Below are 22558 nucleotides of genomic sequence, written 5' to 3' on the forward strand. Positions count from 1 at the left end.
TTTTGGTTATGTTGTTCATTATTCTAGAGCTTTGCTCTATGCAAAAATTCATTATTTTGGTGGTCTGGCCAATCCAAAATGTTGTTTTGATGTTTTAGCATTTATATTTCATTATTTTGGTGTTTTTGTCAGTTAAATTCATTTTTCTTGTGTTCCTATGCAATTTATTATTCAGCTCGTTTTGTCCACTATAATTCACATTCTGGTGTTTTGGTTTATTCGATTCAATTGTTTCTGGTGTTTTAGCCTATGTAAATCATTATTCTGGTGTTTTAGCCTATGTAAATCATTATTCTGGTGTTTTAGCCTATGTAAATCATTATTCTGGTGTTTTAGCCTATGTAAATCATTATTCTGATGTTTTAGCCTATGTAAATCATTATTTTGGTGTTTTAGCCTATGTAAATCATTATTCTGGTGTTTTGGATTATGCAATTCACTATTCTGGTGTTTTGGCATATGCAATTCATTATTCTGGTGTTGAAAACTGTTTGGAATCATAAATAGACCAATTGTCTTCCTTGTCATTTGAATCACATTATTTTCCCTTCCATAAAGATCTGATGACTGAATTATGTCATATCACAAGAGAAGGCCATTGAAATGTAACCAAATTAAAAGAACACATCACCGCAATGACATAATAGTATTTGAAGCTGGATGATTGATTGATTGGTATTTAACAGTTTTCAGAACTACTGACTATTCTGTGGTAGCCAGTTTTTTTATTGGTGGAGGATGAAGTGTCAGAGAGAACCATCAACCCTTGGTAGGATTTAACTGACAATCCTAGTAAAATAAGAGTTTAACACACCTATAATGTGCCAACCCATATTTACAACCTCATTGTTGGCAGGCTAGTGATAACAGTTGTTGGACTACTGAGACCACTTGGCCGCCAACGCCCTTTGAAGCTGGACTAAAAACTTCAACCATAAATGTTTTCCATCCTTAATTAAAACTTGTTTTACACCTTATTCCACTAAACAGTCCCACAAAACAATGTCCTGCACAAGAAAATTGAGCATGTTTCTGAGGATTATGCAAATATCCATCATGCTGTTTATTATTTAACACTAGCTATCTTCGGTAGCATCATATTTAACAATATTGCTCACATTATACATAATAACTTAAAACTTTAAGTCTTGTATTGTTCTCAGGTAACATAAGTATCTTTTATTGCCAGTATATAAGATGGTTGCTGTGTTTACGAAACATGTATTGAGAATTACCTTCAGCGCACACTAAAATACACAAATTTATATCGTATATAGTAGTTGTATTCATTGTTTTAAACCATTTTCAAGTATAAATATCAATCCTCTTCAAGATTTACATTACACTGTATATTGGCATTGGTTAATACTGGACTTTGATTGGTCCAATCAGAGTCACGTGTTTGAGATGATAAAGATTTTTCACTAGCTTCTGAGCCTAAATTGTCATGGTTAAAAGTCACATTAAAACTTGATATAAATTGTGATTCAATGTTTTCATCTGTTTGTTCATGAAGAGGAAGCAGCGGTTCCTTGGATTCAGAGTCTCGTACACATTGATTACATTGTTCTTCTTCATCAGAATCCTCCAAAGGTTCTACACACTCTGCTGATAACACAGGCAGTTTGGGAATCTGATAAAATGTCGGGATTTGAGCATTTATAACTTCAGGCATCTGTAAAATAAACAATAGGAAAATAAAACTAGGAAACAAACAGTATTGTGTGCATGCATTATGTGCTAGCTGTGTATTGTGTGCATGCATGATGCGCTAGCAATGTATTGTGTGCTTGCTGTGTATTGTGTACATACATTATGTGCTAGCAATGTATTGTGTGCTTGCTGTGTATTGTGTACATACATTATGTGCTTGCTGTGTATTGTGTACATACATTATGTGCTTGCTGTGTATTGTGTACATACATTATGTGCTAGCTGTGTATTGTGTACATACATTATGTGCTTGCTGTGTATTGTGCACATACATTATGTGCAAGCTGTGTATTGTCTACAAACATTATGTGATTGCATCTTTGTAATTTGAGTTATTAAATATATTTATATGCTTCCACCTGCAGCTTTATATCACAAATTTGAAAAAAAACAGGTTATTTAAACTGTTTGATTTCAGAATGACAGAAGCTAGAACAGATATGAGTTACACACTATATGCCCTGGCCATTAAGTGGTGGGACATAAAATGTGAAGGGTCAACAGACCATCATCAAAAAATATACAGCTTTTGGGGCATTAGTTCATGATCACTATTTTGACTATCAATTTTGATATTTAATATTTCTCTCTATCTCTATCTAAAAATAATAGGCAATAACATGAAACATTTTTTAAACTAGTTATCCGAATGGTGACAGCAGTGGCCTAATAGTTACAGAGGAGAATATTTTTGTAAGATTCAATGGATGATAAGACCCAAAGTGAATAGATAGGCCAAATGACACTTCACGTCAGGTGAGCTAAAATTCAAAGTAATTGGTATATTTATAATACTTTAATTTAAAAAAAAACATGTAATGATGATGATGATAAATGGTAGTTGAATCATAGATTTTCTGATTTATTCACGATCGTTTGAACTAACTTGTCAAAGGAAGTGCAAATAATATCGCCCACTATTCTAATTGTTTATTAATAATATCTATTTCAGATGGTGTATGACTTCTAAGGTAGGTTTGTAGTTGTAGTAAAATAGAATAGTTTTAATATACCTGTTTGGCCCTTTGTAATCTTTCTATTAATTCAGAAAATGTTGGTCTGGTTTCTGGAATGGCTGCCCAGCAAATTGACATTAACTGGTACCTACAATAAACATTTACTGGTTCTATAAACTGTCACACATTTGTTTTAATACATACAAAACATAGGTTAGAAGTGGGTCACATCAAAATAAAACTTGTAATGATGAACATGGTCAAAATGGACATTTTTGTGGGAACTCATTCAATATTTCATTTAAAAAGTAAGTCCATACTTTTCTGTACACATTTTAAATAAAAGAGGTTATTTTTTATAACACCAATCCTATTTAAATAAAATGTATCTTTCATGCCATAATATATAAGTAGGTATTATATTTGTCATTGCAATTACGGTATACAAGGGGCAAGACATGATCTAATAATTTATTTAATAAAAAAGAGAGTGAATTATAAATGTTTCTTGCTAAATGACTGATATATTGAATTATCTACTTTTTCATATTTTCTATCCTTCACTTTCATATGTGATAGGAGACACAAAATAAACTACAAAAAGAAGAATCACAGCAAATAATCGATTGCTATATTCTTTTCTTAATTCAAAACAGACAGTAAGTGTCTGGCCAATCCTAAAACATCTAAACATGTTAGAACTCATCAAGGCTAAGATGATGACACAATATGAAGTCAATGTGTTCATTCAACATATTGAAAAAGTTAAAGTTTTGATAAACAAAAAAGTAAGTGTTTAGTGGACAGATCTGGAAAAGTGCACACTTCTTACCATAAAGTTTCTGACCAGCTGTTGTAAATAATTTTTGGACTACTAACACAAAGGTTTCTGGTTCGATCCCCATTCCGGGTACAAAATTTCAGGAACTGAATTTTACGGCTCTCCCTTGACACCATTTGTAAGAATGGTCTTGGGAAATGATAAATGGCTGACCCTTGTTAAGAGAGAGCCATATCTCTTTCACGTAAAAGACACCCTTGTAGATTTCAAAAAAGAGTAGGCTAATATACTGCTACATTAGGCAGCACTCGCACCCGCAAAGTGGAAAGGGATAAATATATGTTGCAATAACTTGTGATCTAAGTTGAGTGAAGTAAAAAATATACTTTTGGAATTTTGCCAATTTGTAGCTAAAACCATGCAAATCTGTAAACGTCATTTTACTGACATTACAGTTAAACTGTTCATGAAGTTGTAGCTTTTGTTTGATTTTAAAAACTAAAGGCTTCAAAGAGCCTGTGTCGCTAAAAAAAATTACGAAAAATTGTAAAAAAAAAATTGACTATAAAGGGCAACAACTCCTTAAGGGGTCGACAGACAATTTTGATCATGTTTGAATTATTTGTAGATCTTACTTTGCTGAACATTATTGCTGTTACAGTTTATCTCTATCTGTAATAATCAAGATAATAACCAAAAACTGCAAAATTTCCTTAAAATTACCAATTAAAGGGCAGCAACCCAACAACGGGTTTTCAGATTAGTCTGAAAATTGAAGGGTAGATAGATCTTAACCTGATGAACATTTCTAACTATTGTCAGATTTGCTCTAAATGGTTTGGTTTCAGAGATATAAGCCAAAGTCTACATTTTACTCCTATGTTCTATGTTTAGACATGGCAGCCATCTTGGTTGGTTTGCCGGGTCATAGGACACATTTTTAAACTAGATATCTCAATTGTGATTGTGGCAAAATTTGGTTAAATTTGGTCAAGTAGTTTTCAGAGAATATATTTGTAAATGACAACAACGACGATGGATGCCAAGTGATGACAAAAGCTGACTTGAACTTTGAGGTCAGGTGAGCTGCACAGGGCTTCCATTGCCTGTCACCAGAAAACATACTTACATGACAGGTGGACACTGTTGAGGGGCTTCTAACCTGCCACCACTTGTAACGTATTGCATGACATCATGGTTTGTTCTTCCTGGGTAAGGCATATAACCCATGGAAAATATTTCCCACAACAAAATTCCAAATGACCTGAAAAATATATCAAATGCATACCAATTAAATCACAAGAACTACAGTGCCATAATTATGTTTACAACTACTGTTATCCTTATAATTCTGATAATAACTGATTGTTGATTACATCTTTTGGGGTTCAACAACCGGTGACAAAACAGTAAGAGAGAGATTTAAAAAAAATATTCAAACAACTAGATTTATAACAGGTTTTTCATTTATTGAAGCCATCATAACAAATTGTAAAGAGAATGTTTCTTCTTTGATTTTCAGTCCTTCTGCACCTAACTGTATGTTAAGCTTTAAACATGTTAATTGCTTATTTCCTGTAACTTATTAGAACTCTGGTGGAAAGTTGTCTCATTGACATGCAATAACACCACAACTCCTTATCTTTATACAATTTTAAAAACAGAATTGAAATGTAATTAGTTGTTGAAACTTTCAGATTGTATCATATGGTGATTACATTGTAGAATAATATAATTTTGTCATTTAAAAGTAGTTCAAATGAGTGGAACAACCTAACATTTTCTTTTTCTTCTTCTTAAAAGTATTCTTACTTAAAATGTGATGATTAACTGGCTTTCATATCATATAAATTTTCAAAACCACACCATTCAATTCATATATTTAAAGATTTAGGTAATAAAAATTAAAAATATGATATTTAAATTTTCAATCTGAAAGTAAATCCTTTCAATTTTTTTTATAAATTGTAGTATATTTCCACGTAAAATCTATAATAATATGTCGGTGATTTTTGGTTTCTAAACATACAGTGGCAAATATTTCATTCATGTTTAAGATGAACATTAAATACAATAGGTAGATCCTGTACACAGGCAAATTTTGCTCACGTGAATTTCACGTGAATCTCATTTCAAGTGAATTTCACATAAATTTCACGTTGATTTCAGTTGACAAACCCATGTCCTATGGTAAAGATACAATTTTTTAATGCACATTATTCACAGCGGGGCCCACAGAGATGGCTCCCATCTCAATGATATCTAGTTAGTACAATAGATATGAGATAAACATCAATCAGACAGCAATGAATACTACAACAAAAACACCTGAAGGCATTTAGGTTCTAACATGCAGTCCTCAACAAAAGATCGGTGTCTTAAAGATATGCCACGATCTGTGAATCAAGAATAGCCATCAACATCAAATTCTTTGAATATTTTCTTTTAGTTAAGATGAAATTTAATACAACCACTGAAACGCTTTCTGGCTTTAAATGGGTACATGCATATGTTGCAAGGTGAACTGTTTTTTCTTCTTTAAAACCTTCTTAAAAAGAATTGGCATCTTGTGCAGGTACTTTTCCATATTATGTGATTGGTTTGTATCAAAACTGATGACCACACAATATGACTTATGCACACATACATAATAAAAATCAACTGAAATGAAATATACATCAGTGCAAACATCTCCTATAGTCCATAAATCATTTACAAATAAGGATTGAGACTCCAACACAACCAAAATAGTTCTAAGAGTGAACTAAGGACGGTGCCCTGGATATTATTTATAACCTGTGATGATTTTGGAAACAAAGAACGTAGAAAGAGGATGGAAGTATGAACACATGGTCAAGACTAAGAAGAGTGTTAAATTAGCTCAAATCCTGTGCAATTTGTGTGATTGAGGCTGAATTCACTTTAATTTCATTTTTTTTAAAAGAAGCTCGATTCACATTAATTTCACGTGAAAAGTTCACGTGAGTTTCACGTGAAGGCTCAATTCACGTGAATTTCATGTGAAATCTCAATTCATGTGAATTTCACATCAGATTCAGGTGAAATTCACATGAATTTTTTTCACATGAATTTCACGTATAAGCTCGTTTTAGGTGAATCTCACGTGTAAAATTTCAAGTGAAATTCACGTGATATTTCATGAACAAAATTTGCTTGTGTAATAGAGGGTACTAAAGAAGAAGGCCTGGAAAAATTTGACTGTCACTGGTAAATGAGGGTATATTGAATAGGGTCAGACATTTTGTCTTGCAACAGGCAACATATAATACAATTGAGAATGGAAATGGGGAATGTGCCAAAGAGACAACAACCCGACCATAGAAAAAAAACAACAGCAGAAAGTCACCAACAGGTCTTCAATGTAGCGAGAAATTCCCGCACCCCGAGGCGTCCTTCAACTGGCCCCTAAACAAATATATACTAGTTCAGTGATAATGAACGCCATACTAATTTCCAAATTGTACACAAGAAACTAAAATTAAAATAATACAAGACTAACAAAGGCCAGAGGCTCCTGACTTGGGACAGGCGCAAAAAATGCGGCGGGGTTAAACATGTTTTTGAGATCTCAACCCTCCCCCTATACCTCTAGCCAATGCAGAAAAGTAAACACATAACCACTTTGAGTGATTGTAAAGGTTCTTTTATATGTTCTGAAAGTGTAAACAGTGTGGCATTCTCTTTACACAAGGCAAGGGATTTAACACCCATATTCTCACCAGACATGGCTGCCTTCTTGTACATTCTGCACAGCCAAATGGATGCCCCATATTTACAAGGGTTTATCTGCCTGTCTGAAGAAGACTTGTAGTTACAATATTTATATTCCACTCAGTCACCCTTTGGGGCTAAACATGTCATATGAAGATGTCAATTTTAATGTATATAAGTGTGAAATATTAGATAAATAAGAAAGGGTGTGAGGTTTCCATCAATGAAACAAAATCAGTCTACGCAGAGCAAAGAACACAAAAAGGATCATCTCAGGGTCACAGTCAGCCTTCAACATGACAAATTTGATTAAATTTCAATCAATATTGTATATGTATATTATAGGATAATAATCAATAGTTATATCGCTATATATGAGTAGGTTCCTTTGCTAGAATTTGATCAGATTACATAATATATAAAATATATCACATATATTTATGTAAGTACAGTAGGTTTATCTCAAACTCCCACACCTAGTTTTACGATAAAAGAACAAAGCCTTGTTATTTAATTGGCAATCTAAAGACTTTCCACATCAATGTGTATAACAATGACTTTCTGGCAAACTTCTCGTTTATTGTAGAATAAAATAAATGATGAACAAAAGACACATTAACAGCATCAATAAATATATTATTGTTCTTTGATTCTCACGAGGTCAACTAGAAAAAACTTATTTGCTTCAAAACACAATCTGACCATTATCTTTACAATGATAGGAATGTGACGATTATCTTTAAAATGACGGCTATCAGACAATTATCTTTTAAATGACTGCTTGGTGTTTTAACCACAGACTATTTCTGAAGACTTTTTGTGATATCCTTTAATAAATATGTGACAAATGTGGTAAAAATATCACTTAGTCTGTATTCTCATTTCTTATAAACTTTCAAGTAGATATAGGAAGATGTGGTATGAGTGCCAATGAGACAACTCTTCATCCAAGTCTTAATTTATAAAAGTTAACCATTATAGGTCAAAGTATGGCGGTCTTCACGATATCCTTGGAAGTTCATTTTCATTGAAACCAATTTTCAATGGTTCCATCAAATTAAATTTTTCAAAATGGATCAAAGACTCCTATATTTAAAAATGTTTTAAAGGGATATAAAGAAGAGATGTTGAGTGAATATGTAAATTGGAATCCAATTAGGCTTATTTCATTTGAATATTGTTAATTTCTACGTCATTTGGTCTCTTGTGAATAGTTGTCTCAATGGCAATCACATCACATCTTCTTTTTTATATATACCCATGGAAGGCAGATACTTAAATGATTGTACCACACTGTTGATTCATATTTTTACATTTATTCAAGTTGTTGATGGAGTTAAAAATTTCTTCAATACAGATAGGACTCCATACAGAAAGGAAGACAGTTTAAATGCAACACAATCACAAATTTTTATATAAATACAGGTCCCCACTCAGAATCCTGTGATATTTGCTACACCCTTATATCTGAATTAATTATCAGTCTAAGTTACCAAGGTTTTGTTGAGAATAATCCATCTTTGATCTAATGGGAAATAAAGGCAAAAGGAGAGATACCATACAATAATTATAGCATTTGAAAATCATTAATTCAGTAGCTGCCATATAGGTTGCACTTTGTAAATACAGCTGTTTCTCAAAACACGCCTCTTTTGGGGAGTAATTGAATATTCATAGAAAATTCATTTTGTTTACATACTGGTTCCCAGTTATGCTCTCTGTGTTCCATATCGCAGAGACAGAACTTGGGAATGTTACCAGTAAATAAACACGTGCATATTGTATACATTGAAATCTGTGGTAACCTTTCATTCGAGGTAGGGGTAGTTAAGAAAATTAGTGTAAGTTTAAACTCTGAGAAGTTCAGGGCATATAAACGTTGAAAATATGCCGCGCAGCCCTATATTTTGACCTTTGAAAAAAATTGTGGTGCATATGAACTTTCAATTCTAGGATAAGATTTTTTTCAAAACTTCCTAGTAAAAGTGGTACAGTTTTAGCCATAAAAGGAGTTCCTATGGGAAATTGCATTGTCAATATTTACAGAAATGCAACATATAAGCAGCAACTTTCTACGTAGGAACTGAAGGTAGGAAACACCTAGAATATTGTATAGACTAAAAGATAAACACTCATAGTGACTACAATGTTATCAGATAGGCATTTAATCAACTTGTAATGTTGGGTATAATAGAGAAAAGTCAGTTAATTTCTTATTGCATAAACCTTTTTATTCTATTATCTATAAACCATAATAAAATTGTGGCAGTTAAAACTTTGATTAAGAAATATATTCGTTCTTCAATCTTACTATATCAAATTCAAAACTAATTCAATTGTGAAGAAAAGGAAATGCCTCTAAGCTAAATTGATTTGAGGCTCAATCAAAATTTACAATTGACTTATATTGTTTACAATTTAACCATCAATCTGCTTTTTTTGCTATCAAATTAGACGAATAAATTCAAACTGGCTGAGATTTTTCTTCCTCGTCAGTCAACAAATCCTATCAAGACCAATCGGAGATAAACAGAGTCTGACATTTTCTTAATCACTCCAGGCTGTCAACTAGAAAAGATGCTTCCGTCTCAGTTCTCAGAAAACAATTAATGTTGAGGAAAATAAAATCAAATGTTTCTAAATAATATAACTACCTTCACTTTTCAAAAGGAGATTAGAGGGGGAAAAAAGTTTCAGTGCTGGAAAGCTAATCCCATTTTGACCATGTACAAATATACATAGAAATGATAAACAAGAGGACTGATAAAGGATTAACTTCTGTGTATCTACGAATAGGAATCCTGCAATCCACTGCTGAATAGGAGGACAGATAATCCAACTCAAATGAGAATTATTTGTGTGAGATAGGTGGGTGGGTCTGGGAGGAAAAGAAGAAATTCATTTGGTTGGACAGAAATTATGTTTTCATACAAATTCATAATAAACTGTTGACACAGAGATATGTCTGGCCTGTCGGCATAAAATTCAGAACAAGAGGCTCTCAAGAGCCTGAATTGGTCACCTTGATTTTTTGGCATTTATCCTTTTGTTAAGAGTTTAAGTGTCCAATTTCATCATAGTTTGTTTTTTGGTTTAATGTATATAAATAAGAGTTTGAAAATGCAGTTTTTTGTCATACTTTCTTCAAAAGCAAAACAAAAAGGTGTTTGGTGTGAGATTTTGAAGTTTGTTAGGTTTTTAAAAGGTGATTAACTGCAGTTGACTTGAAGATGCTTACATCAACATTGATTAATCTGTTGAAAATAACTGTCTCATTGATTATCATACAAGATATCTTCTTTTCTATATTTGGTTATATAAACTTATTTGTAGATCTTACTTTGATGACCATTTTTGTTCTTTACAGTTTATCTTAATATTAAAGATGATAACCAAAAACTGCAAAATTTCCTCAAAATTACCAATTTAGTGGCAGCAACCCAACAATTGGTTATTAGATTCATCTGAAAATTTCAGGGCTGATAGAACGTTACCTTGTGAATGTGAACATTTTAACCCCATGTCAGATTTACTCTAACTGCTTTGGTTTTTGAGATATAAGCCAAAAACTGCATTTTACCCCTATGTTCTATTTTAGGCATGGCGGCCATGTTTTTTGACAAAACAGAAAATAAAATTAAGTATAGTTGGAATTGGTTCAGTATACGTAGTTTCAGAGGAGAAGATGTTTGAAATAGTTTAAACCAGACGGAAAGTGATGGCTAAAGCTCACTGTTCCTTTGGAACGGTGAGCTAAAAAGAAAATCTGATGGACAGCGGCATTGCTTATTAATTCAGTCACAGGACCCTGATCTTTTGACAAATAAAGAAGGAAATCTCGGCCAGTTTGAATCTATTGGTCTAATTCATTATAACTACACCAACTACTGTACACGACAGTAAACCACCCCCTTCAGTAGGAAAAATAAAATATTTACCAAACATCTGTCTTTGTAGAGAAAATACCATCCAAAAAAGCTTCTGGAGGCATCCATTTGATAGGTAACATGGCTTTGCCACCTTTTTTGTAATAATCTGACCTGAAATTACAAGACATAAGCTGCCAGATGAAATTTGTTTATGAAAAAATCAAACAAATATTTTTAAACAATACCTTAGTGCCTTTAAAATGAAATTTGCCCAATATGCTTTTGATTAATAAATAAGGCATGAAGTATTATTGATTAATAAGCTTTCATTAAAACCTAACCATTGTTACACTTATACAGAAGATTCTATTTTGATTTTTCTAAAAGCCTAACAGACAAAGGTCATATCTGCGTTTAATATTTCCAGGGTTTCTTTGTCAAGACTTATAAAGTTTAATGTATCTGTTTATTTAATTCAAAATGTTTGAGAATATACTTGTATATATCTTTTGTCATACCAAAATGTTTGAGAACATACTTGTATATGTTTTTTTTCATACCAAAATGTTCAAGAACATACTTGTAGTGTAACTTGCCTAATCCGATACCTAAGTATTTCGACATCCTGCTTTATCCGACACATTTTCATGGTCCCAAAATAGACCTATCCTTGCAGAAACATCTGAGCAATCAAACACTCTAGCTTAATCAGACATTTTGTTTTGGTCCCCCAGTGTGTTGGTTTAGGCAAGTTCCACTGAATGTCATTTCAATTTTCATACTAAAATGTTTGAGAACATACTTGTATATGTCTTTTGTCATACCAAAATGTTTGAGAACATACTTGTATATGTCTCTTGTAATACCAAAATGTTTAAGAACATACATGTATTTGTCTTTTGTCATACCAAAATGTTTAAGAACATACTTGTATATATGTCTTTTGTCATACCAAAATGTTTAAGAACATACTTGTATATATGTCGTTTGTCATACCAAAATGTTTAAGAACATACTTGTATATATGTCTTTTGTCATACCAAAATGTTTAAGAACATACTTGTATATATGTCGTTTGTCATACTAAAATGTTTGAGAACATACTTGTATATGTCTTTTGTCATACCAAAATGTTTGAGAACATACTTGTATATGTCTTTTGTCATACCAAAATGTTTGAGAACATACTTGTATATATGTCTTTTGTCATACCAAAATGTTTGAGAACATACTTGTATATGTCTCTTGTAATACCAAAATGTTTAAGAACATACATGTATTTGTCTTTTGTCATACCAAAATGTTTAAGAACATACTTGTATATATGTCGTTTGTCATACTAAAATGTTTGAGAACATACATGTATATGTCTTTTGTCATACCAAAATGTTTCAGAACATACATGTATATGTCTTTTGTCATACCAAAATGTTTGAGAACATACATGTATTTGTCTTTTGTCATACCAAAATGTTTAAGAACATACTTGTATATATGTCGTTTGTCATACTAAAATGTTTGAGAACATACATGTATATGTCTTTTGTCATACCAAAATGTTTGAGAACATACTTGTATATGTCTTTTGTCATACCAAAATGTTTGAGAACATACTTGTATATGTCTCTTGTAATACCAAAATGTTTAAGAACATACATGTATTTGTCTTTTGTCATACCAAAATGTTTAAGAACATACTTGTATATATGTCTTTTGTCATACCAAAATGTTTAAGAACATACTTGTATATATGTCGTTTGTCATACCAAAATGTTTAAGAACATACTTGTATATATGTCGTTTGTCATACCAAAATGTTTGAGAACATACTTGTATATGTCTCTTGTCATACCAAAATGTTTAAGAACATACTTGTATATATGTCTTTTGTCATACCAAAATGTTTAAGAACATACATGTATTTGTCTTTTGTCATACCAAAATGTTTAAGAACATACATGTATATGTCTTTTGTCATACCAAAATGTTTAAGAACATACTTGTATATATGTCGTTTGTCATACCAAAATGTTTGAGAACATACTTGTATATGTCTCTTGTCATACCAAAATGTTTAAGAACATACATGTATTTGTCTTTTGTCATACCAAAATGTTTGAGAACATATATATACCTGTATATGTCTTTTGTCATACCAAAATCTGCAATCTTGCATTTTCTGTTTGGTCCTTTACACGTTAATAGACAGTTCCTTGCAGCTATATCTCTGTAGATAGAAACAGAGGTTATTTAACTTTCTAACCTCTAATTGACATGTCTTATGGAATGATTTTTGTTTTCTGTAGATAGAAACAGAGGTTATTTAACTTTCTAACCTCTAATTGACATGTCTTATGGAATGATTTTTGTTTTCTGTAGATAGAAACAGCTAGCTAGAGGTTATTTAACTTTCTAACCTCTAATTGACATGTCTTATATAATGATTTTTGTTTTCTGTAGATAGAAACAGAGGTTATTTAACTTTCTAACCTCTAATTGACATGTCTTATGGAATGATTTTTGTTTTCTGTTGATAGAAACAGAGGTTATTTAACTTATTGACCTCTAATTGACATGTCTTATGGAATGATTTTTGTTTTCTGTTGATAGAAACAGAGGTTATTTAACTTTCTGACCTCTAATTGACATGTCTTATATAATGATTTTTGTTTTCTGTTGATAGAAACAGAGGTTATTTAACTTTCTGACCTCTAATTGACATGTCTTATGGAATGATTTTTGTTTTCTGTTGATAGAAACAGACGTTATTTAACTTTCTGACCTCTAATTGACATGTCTTATAGAATGATTTTTGTTTTCTGTAGATAGAAACAGAGGTTATTTAACTTTCTAACCTCTAATTGACATGTCTTATGGAATGATTTTTGTTTTCTGTAGATAGAAACAGAGGTTATTTAACTTTCTGACCTCTAATTGACATGTCTTATGGAATGATTTTTGTTTTCTGTAGATAGAAACAGAGGTTATTTAACTTTCTGACCTCTAATTGACATGTCTTATGGAATGATTTTTGTTTTCTGTTGATAGAAACAGAGGTTATTTAACTTTCTGACCTCTAATTGACATGTCTTATGGAATGATTTTTGTTTTCTGTAGATAGAAACAGAGGTTATTTAACTTTCTGACCTCTAATTGACATGTCTTATGGAATGATTTTTGTTTTCTGTAGATAGAAACAGAGGTTATTTAACTTTCTGACCTCTAATTGACATGTCTTATGGAATGATTTTTGTTTTCTGTAGATAGAAACAGAGGTTATTTAACTTTCTGACCTCTAATTGACATGTCTTATGGAATGATTTTTGTTTTCTGTAGATAGAAACAGAGGTTATTTAACTTTCTAACCTCTAATTGACATGTCTTATGGAATGATTTTTGTTTTCTGTTGATAGAAACAGAGGTTATTTAACTTTCTGACCTCTAATTGACATGTCTTATGGAATGATTTTTGTTTTCTGTTGATAGAAACAGAGGTTATTTAACTTTCTGACCTCTAATTGACATGTCTTATGGAATGATTTTTGTTTTCTGTTGATAGAAACAGAGGTTATTTAACTTTCTGACCTCTAATTGACATGTCTTATGGAATGATTTTTGTTTTCTGTAGATAGAAACAGAGGTTATTTAACTTTCTAACCTCTAATTGACATGTCTTATGGAATGATTTTTGTTTTCTGTAGATAGAAACAGAGGTTATTTAACTTTCTGACCTCTAATTGACATGTCTTATATAATGATTTTTGTTTTCTGTAGATAGAAACAGAGGTTATTTAACTTTCTGACCTCTAATTGACATGTCTTATGGAATGATTTTTGTTTTCTGTAGATAGAAACAGAGGTTATTTAACTTTCTGACCTCTAATTGACATGTCTTATGGAATGATTTTTGTTTTCTGTAGATAGAAACAGAGGTTATTTAACTTTCTGACCTCTAATTGACATGTCTTATGGAATGATTTTTGTTTTCTGTTGATAGAAACAGAGGTTATTTAACTTTCTGACCTCTAATTGACATGTCTTATGGAATGATTTTTGTTTTCTGTTGATAGAAACAGAGGTTATTTAACTTTCTGACCTCTAATTGACATGTCTTATGGAATGATTTTTGTTTTCTGTAGATAGAAACAGAGGTTATTTAACTTTCTGACCTCTAATTGACATGTCTTATGGAATGATTTTTGTTTTCTGTAGATAGAAACAGAGGTTATTTAACTTTCTAACCTCTAATTGACATGTCTTATATAATGATTTTTGTTTTCTGTAGATAGAAACAGAGGTTATTTAACTTTCTGACCTCTAATTGACATGTCTTATGGAATGATTTTTGTTTTCTGTTGATAGAAACAGAGGTTATTTAACTTTCTGACCTCTAATTGACATGTCTTATGGAATGATTTTTGTTTTCTGTAGATAGAAACAGAGGTTATTTAACTTTCTGACCTCTAATTGACATGTCTTATGGAATGATTTTTGTTTTCTGTAGATAGAAACAGAGGTTATTTAACTTTCTGACCTCTAATTGACATGTCTTATGGAATGATTTTTGTTTTCTGTAGGTAGAAACAGAGGTTATTTAACTTTCTGACCTCTAATTGACATGTCTTATGGAATGATTTTTGTTTTCTGTAGATAGAAACAGAGGTTATTTAACTTTCTGACCTCTAATTGACATGTCTTATGGAATGATTTTTGTTTTCTGTTGATAGAAACAGCTAGCTAGAGGTTATTTAACTTTCTAACCTCTAATTGACATGTCTTATGGAATGATTTTTGTTTTCTGTAGATAGAAACAGAGGTTATTTAACTTTCTGACCTCTAATTGACATGTCTTATGGAATGATTTTTGTTTTCTGTAGATAGAAACAGAGGTTATTTAACTTTCTGACCTCTAATTGACATGTCTTATGGAATGATTTTTGTTTTCTGTTGATAGAAACAGCTAGCTAGAGGTTATTTAACTTTCTAACCTCTAATTGACATGTCTTATGGAATGATTTTTGTTTTCTGTTGATAGAAACAGAGGTTATTTAACTTTCTGACCTCTAATTGACATGTCTTATGGAATGATTTTTGTTTTCTGTAGATAGAAACAGAGGTTATTTAACTTTCTGACCTCTAATTGACATGTCTTATGGAATGATTTTTGTTTTCTGTTGATAGAAACAGAGGTTATTTAACTTTCTGACCTCTAATTGACATGTCTTATGGAATGATTTTTGTTTTCTGTAGATAGAAACAGAGGTTATTTAACTTTCTGACCTCTAATTGACATGTCTTATGGAATGATTTTTGTTTTCTGTTGATAGAAACAGAGGTTATTTAACTTTCTGACCTCTAATTGACATGTCTTATGGAATGATTTTTGTTTTCTGTAGATAGAAACAGAGGTTATTTAACTTTCTGACCTCTAATTGACATGTCTTATGGAATGATTTTTGTTTTCTGTTGATAGAAACAGAGGTTATTTAACTTTCTGACCTCTAATTGACATGTCTTATGGAATGATTTTTGTTTTCTGTAGATAGAAACAGAGGTTATTTAACTTTCTAACCTCTAATTGACATGTCTTATATAATGATTTTTGTTTTCTGTAGATAGAAACAGAGGTTATTTAACTTTCTGACCTCTAATTGACATGTCTTATGGAATGATTTTTGTTTTCTGTTGATAGAAACAGAGGTTATTTAACTTTCTGACCTCTAATTGACATGTCGTATGGAATGATTTTTGTTTTCTGTTGATAGAAACAGAGGTTATTTAACTTTCTGACCTCTAATTGACATGTCTTATGGAATGATTTTTGTTTTCTGTTGATAGAAACAGAGGTTATTTAACTTTCTGACCTCTAATTGACATGTCTTATGGAATGATTTTTGTTTTCTGTAGATAGAAACAGAGGTTATTTAACTTTCTGACCTCTAATTGACATGTCTTATGGAATGATTTTTGTTTTCTGTAGATAGAAACAGAGGTTATTTAACTTTCTGACCTCTAATTGACATGTCTTATGGAATGATTTTTGTTTTCTGTAGATAGAAACAGAGGTTATTTAACTTTCTAACCTCTAATTGACATGTCGTATGGAATGATTTTTGTTTTCTGTAGATAGAAACAGAGGTTATTTAACTTTCTGACCTCTAATTGACATGTCTTATGGAATGATTTTTGTTTTCTGTTGATAGAAACAGAGGTTATTTAACTTTCTGACCTCTAATTGACATGTCTTATGGAATGATTTTTGTTTTCTGTAGATAGAAACAGAGGTTATTTAACTTTCTGACCTCTAATTGACATGTCTTATGGAATGATTTTTGTTTTCTGTAGATAGAAACAGAGGTTATTTAACTTTCTGACCTCTAATTGACATGTCTTATGGAATGATTTTTGTTTTCTGTTGATAGAAACAGACGTTATTTAACTTTCTGACCTCTAATTGACATGTCTTATGGATGATTTTTGTTTTCTGTAGATAGAAACAGAGGTTATTTAACTTTCTGACCTCTAATTGACATGTCTTATGGATGATTTTTGTTTTCTGTAGATAGAAACAGAGGTTATTTAACTTTCTGACCTCTAATTGACATGTCTTATGGAATGATTTTTGTTTTCTGTAGATAGAAACAGAGGTTATTTAACTTTCTGACCTCTAATTGACATGTCGTATGGAATGATTTTTGTTTTCTGTAGATAGAAACAGAGGTTATTTAACTTTCTGACCTCTAATTGACATGTCTTATGGAATGATTTTTGTTTTCTGTTGATAGAAACAGACGTTATTTAACTTTCTGACCTCTAATTGACATGTCTTATGGAATGATTTTTGTTTTCTGTTGATAGAAACAGAGGTTATTTAACTTTCTGACCTCTAATTGACATGTCTTATGGAATGATTTTTGTTTTCTGTAGATAGAAACAGAGGTTATTTAACTTTCTGACCTCTAATTGACATGTCTTATGGAATGATTTTTGTTTTCTGTAGATAGAAACAGAGGTTATTTAACTTTCTGACCTCTAATTGACATGTCTTATGGAATGATTTTTGTTTTCTGTTGATAGAAACAGACGTTATTTAACTTTCTGACCTCTAATTGACATGTCTTATATAATGATTTTTGTTTTCTGTAGATAGAAACAGAGGTTATTTAACTTTCTGACCTCTAATTGACATGTCTTATGGAATGATTTTTGTTTTCTGTAGATAGAAACAGAGGTTATTTAACTTTCTAACCTCTAATTGACATGTCTTATGGAATGATTTTTGTTTTCTGTAGATAGAAACAGAGGTTATTTAACTTTCTGACCTCTAATTGACATGTCTTATGGAATGATTTTTGTTTTCTGTTGATAGAAACAGCTAGCTAGAGGTTATTTAACTTTCTAACCTCTAATTGACATGTCTTATGGAATGATTTTTGTTTTCTGTTGATAGAAACAGAGGTTATTTAACTTTCTGACCTCTAATTGACATGTCTTATGGAATGATTTTTGTTTTCTGTAGATAGAAACAGAGGTTATTTAACTTTCTAACCTCTAATTGACATGTCTTATGGAATGATTTTTGTTTTCTGTTGATAGAAACAGCTAGCTAGAGGTTATTTAACTTTCTGACCTCTAATTGACATGTCTTATGGAATGATTTTTGTTTTCTGTAGATAGAAACAGAGGTTATTTAACTTTCTAACCTCTAATTGACATGTCTTATGGAATGATTTTTGTTTTCTGTAGATAGAAACAGAGGTTATTTAACTTTCTAACCTCTAATTGACATGTCTTATGGAATGATTTTTGTTTTCTGTTGATAGAAACAGAGGTTATTTAACTTTCTGACCTCTAATTGACATGTCTTATGGAATGATTTTTGTTTTCTGTAGATAGAAACAGAGGTTATTTAACTTTCTAACCTCTAATTGACATGTCGTATGGAATGATTTTTGTTTTCTGTAGATAGAAACAGAGGTTATTTAACTTTCTGACCTCTAATTGACATGTCTTATGGAATGATTTTTGTTTTCTGTTGATAGAAACAGAGGTTATTTAACTTTCTGACCTCTAATTGACATGTCTTATGGAATGATTTTTGTTTTCTGTAGATAGAAACAGAGGTTATTTAACTTTCTAACCTCTAATTGACATGTCTTATGGAATGATTTTTGTTTTCTGTTGATAGAAACAGAGGTTATTTAACTTTCTGACCTCTAATTGACATGTCTTATGGAATGATTTTTGTTTTCTGTAGATAGAAACAGAGGTTATTTAACTTTCTGACCTCTAATTGACATGTCTTATGGAATGATTGTTGTTTTCTGTAGATAGAAACAGCTAGCTAGAGGTTATTTAACTTTCTAACCTCTAATTGACATGTCTTATGGATGATTTTTGTTTTCTGTTGATAGAAACAGAGGTTATTTAACTTTCTGACCTCTAATTGACATGTCTTATGGAATGATTTTTGTTTTCTGTTGATAGAAACAGAGGTTATTTAACTTTCTGACCTCTAATTGACATGTCTTATGGAATGATTTTTGTTTTCTGTTGATAGAAACAGAGGTTATTTAACTTTCTGACCTCTAATTGACATGTCTTATGGAATGATTTTTGTTTTCTGTAGATAGAAACAGAGGTTATTTAACTTTCTGACCTCTAATTGACATGTCTTATGGAATGATTTTTGTTTTCTGTTGATAGAAACAGAGGTTATTTAACTTTCTGACCTCTAATTGACATGTCTTATGGAATGATTTTTGTTTTCTGTAGATAGAAACAGAGGTTATTTAACTTTCTGACCTCTAATTGACATGTCTTATGGAATGATTTTTGTTTTCTGTAGATAGAAACAGAGGTTATTTAACTTATTGACCTCTAATTGACATGTCTTATGGAATGATTTTTGTTTTCTGTAGATAGAAACAGAGGTTATTTAACTTTCTGACCTCTAATTGACATGTCTTATGGAATGATTTTTGTTTTCTGTTGATAGAAACAGAGGTTATTTAACTTTCTGACCTCTAATTGACATGTCTTATGGAATGATTTTTGTTTTCTGTAGATAGAAACAGAGGTTATTTAACTTTCTAACCTCTAATTGACATGTCGTATGGAATGATTTTTGTTTTCTGTAGATAGAAACAGAGGTTATTTAACTTTCTGACCTCTAATTGACATGTCTTATGGAATGATTTTTGTTTTCTGTTGATAGAAACAGAGGTTATTTAACTTTCTGACCTCTAATTGACATGTCTTATGGAATGATTTTTGTTTTCTGTAGATAGAAACAGAGGTTATTTAACTTTCTGACCTCTAATTGACATGTCTTATGGAATGATTTTTGTTTTCTGTTGATAGAAACAGAGGTTATTTAACTTTCTGACCTCTAATTGACATGTCTTATGGAATGATTTTTGTTTTCTGTAGATAGAAACAGAGGTTATTTAACTTTCTGACCTCTAATTGACATGTCTTATGGAATGATTTTTGTTTTCTGTAGATAGAAACAGAGGTTATTTAACTTTCTGACCTCTAATTGACATGTCTTATGGAATGATTTTTGTTTTCTGTTGATAGAAACAGAGGTTATTTAACTTTCTGACCTCTAATTGACATGTCTTATGGAATGATTTTTGTTTTCTGTAGATAGAAACAGAGGTTATTTAACTTTCTGACCTCTAATTGACATGTCTTATGGAATGATTTTTGTTTTCTGTTGATAGAAACAGAGGTTATTTAACTTTCTGACCTCTAATTGACATGTCTTATGGATGATTTTTGTTTTCTGTAGATAGAAACAGAGGTTATTTAACTTTCTGACCTCTAATTGACATGTCTTATGGATGATTTTTGTTTTCTGTAGATAGAAACAGAGGTTATTTAACTTTCTGACCTCTAATTGACATGTCTTATGGAATGATTTTTGTTTTCTGTTGATAGAAACAGAGGTTATTTAACTTTCTGACCTCTAATTGACATGTCTTATGGAATGATTTTTGTTTTCTGTAGATAGAAACAGAGGTTATTTAACTTTCTGACCTCTAATTGACATGTCTTATGGAATGATTTTTGTTTTCTGTTGATAGAAACAGAGGTTATTTAACTTTCTGACCTCTAATTGACATGTCTTATGGAATGATTTTTGTTTTCTGTAGATAGAAACAGAGGTTATTTAACTTTCTGACCTCTAATTGACATGTCTTATGGAATGATTTTTGTTTTCTGTTGATAGAAACAGAGGTTATTTAACTTTCTGACCTCTAATTGACATGTCTTATGGAATGATTTTTGTTTTCTGTTGATAGAAACAGACGTTATTTAACTTTCTGACCTCTAATTGACATGTCTTATGGAATGATTTTTGTTTTCTGTTGATAGAAACAGACGTTATTTAACTTTCTGACCTCTAATTGACATGTCTTATGGAATGATTTTTGTTTTCTGTAGATAGAAACAGAGGTTATTTAACTTTCTGACCTCTAATTGACATGTCTTATGGAATGATTTTTGTTTTCTGTAGATAGAAACAGAGGTTATTTAACTTTCTGACCTCTAATTGACATGTCTTATGGAATGATTTTTGTTTTCTGTAGATAGAAACAGAGGTTATTTAACTTTCTGACCTCTAATTGACATGTCTTATGGAATGATTTTTGTTTTCTGTAGATAGAAACAGAGGTTATTTAACTTTCTGACCTCTAATTGACATGTCTTATGGAATGATTTTTGTTTTCTGTTGATAGAAACAGAGGTTATTTAACTTTCTGACCTCTAATTGACATGTCTTATGGAATGATTTTTGTTTTCTGTAGATAGAAACAGAGGTTATTTAACTTTCTAACCTCTAATTGACATGTCGTATGGAATGATTTTTGTTTTCTGTAGATAGAAACAGAGGTTATTTAACTTTCTGACCTCTAATTGACATGTCTTATGGAATGATTTTTGTTTTCTGTAGATAGAAACAGAGGTTATTTAACTTTCTGACCTCTAATTGACATGTCTTATGGAATGATTTTTGTTTTCTGTAGATAGAAACAGAGGTTATTTAACTTTCTGACCTCTAATTGACATGTCTTATGGAATGATTTTTGTTTTCTGTAGATAGAAACAGAGGTTATTTAACTTTCTGACCTCTAATTGACATGTCTTATGGAATGATTTTTGTTTTCTGTAGATAGAAACAGAGGTTATTTAACTTTCTGACCTCTAATTGACATGTCTTATGGAATGATTTTTGTTTTCTGTAGATAGAAACAGAGGTTATTTAACTTTCTGACCTCTAATTGACATGTCTTATGGAATGATTTTTGTTTTCTGTAGATAGAAACAGAGGTTATTTAACTTTCTGACCTCTAATTGACATGTCTTATGGAATGATTTTTGTTTTCTGTAGATAGAAACAGAGGTTATTTAACTTTCTAACCTCTAATTGACATGTCTTATGGAATGATTTTTGTTTTCTGTTGATAGAAACAGAGGTTATTTAACTTTCTGACCTC

General features: G+C 31.2%; 1 protein-coding gene across 1 annotated transcript in view; it reads right to left on the reverse strand.

The window, feature by feature from the left end:
- Positions 1–1318: 1318 nt before the first annotated feature.
- LOC143069867 (ALK tyrosine kinase receptor-like) overlaps positions 1319–22558 on the reverse strand; it is a 54747-nt gene continuing 33507 nt past the window's right edge. The window contains exons 6-9 of the mRNA XM_076244671.1: positions 11121–11222; positions 4580–4714; positions 2727–2817; positions 1319–1675 (exon numbers count right to left, since the gene is read on the reverse strand). Coding sequence (XP_076100786.1) covers positions 1319–1675; positions 2727–2817; positions 4580–4714; positions 11121–11222 — 685 coding nt within the window. The remainder of the gene's footprint in view (positions 1676–2726; positions 2818–4579; positions 4715–11120; positions 11223–22558) is intronic.

The sequence above is a fragment of the Mytilus galloprovincialis genome, chromosome 3 (assembly GCF_965363235.1).
Source record: "Mytilus galloprovincialis chromosome 3, xbMytGall1.hap1.1, whole genome shotgun sequence".
NCBI classification, from domain to species: Eukaryota; Metazoa; Mollusca; class Bivalvia; order Mytilida; family Mytilidae; genus Mytilus; species Mytilus galloprovincialis.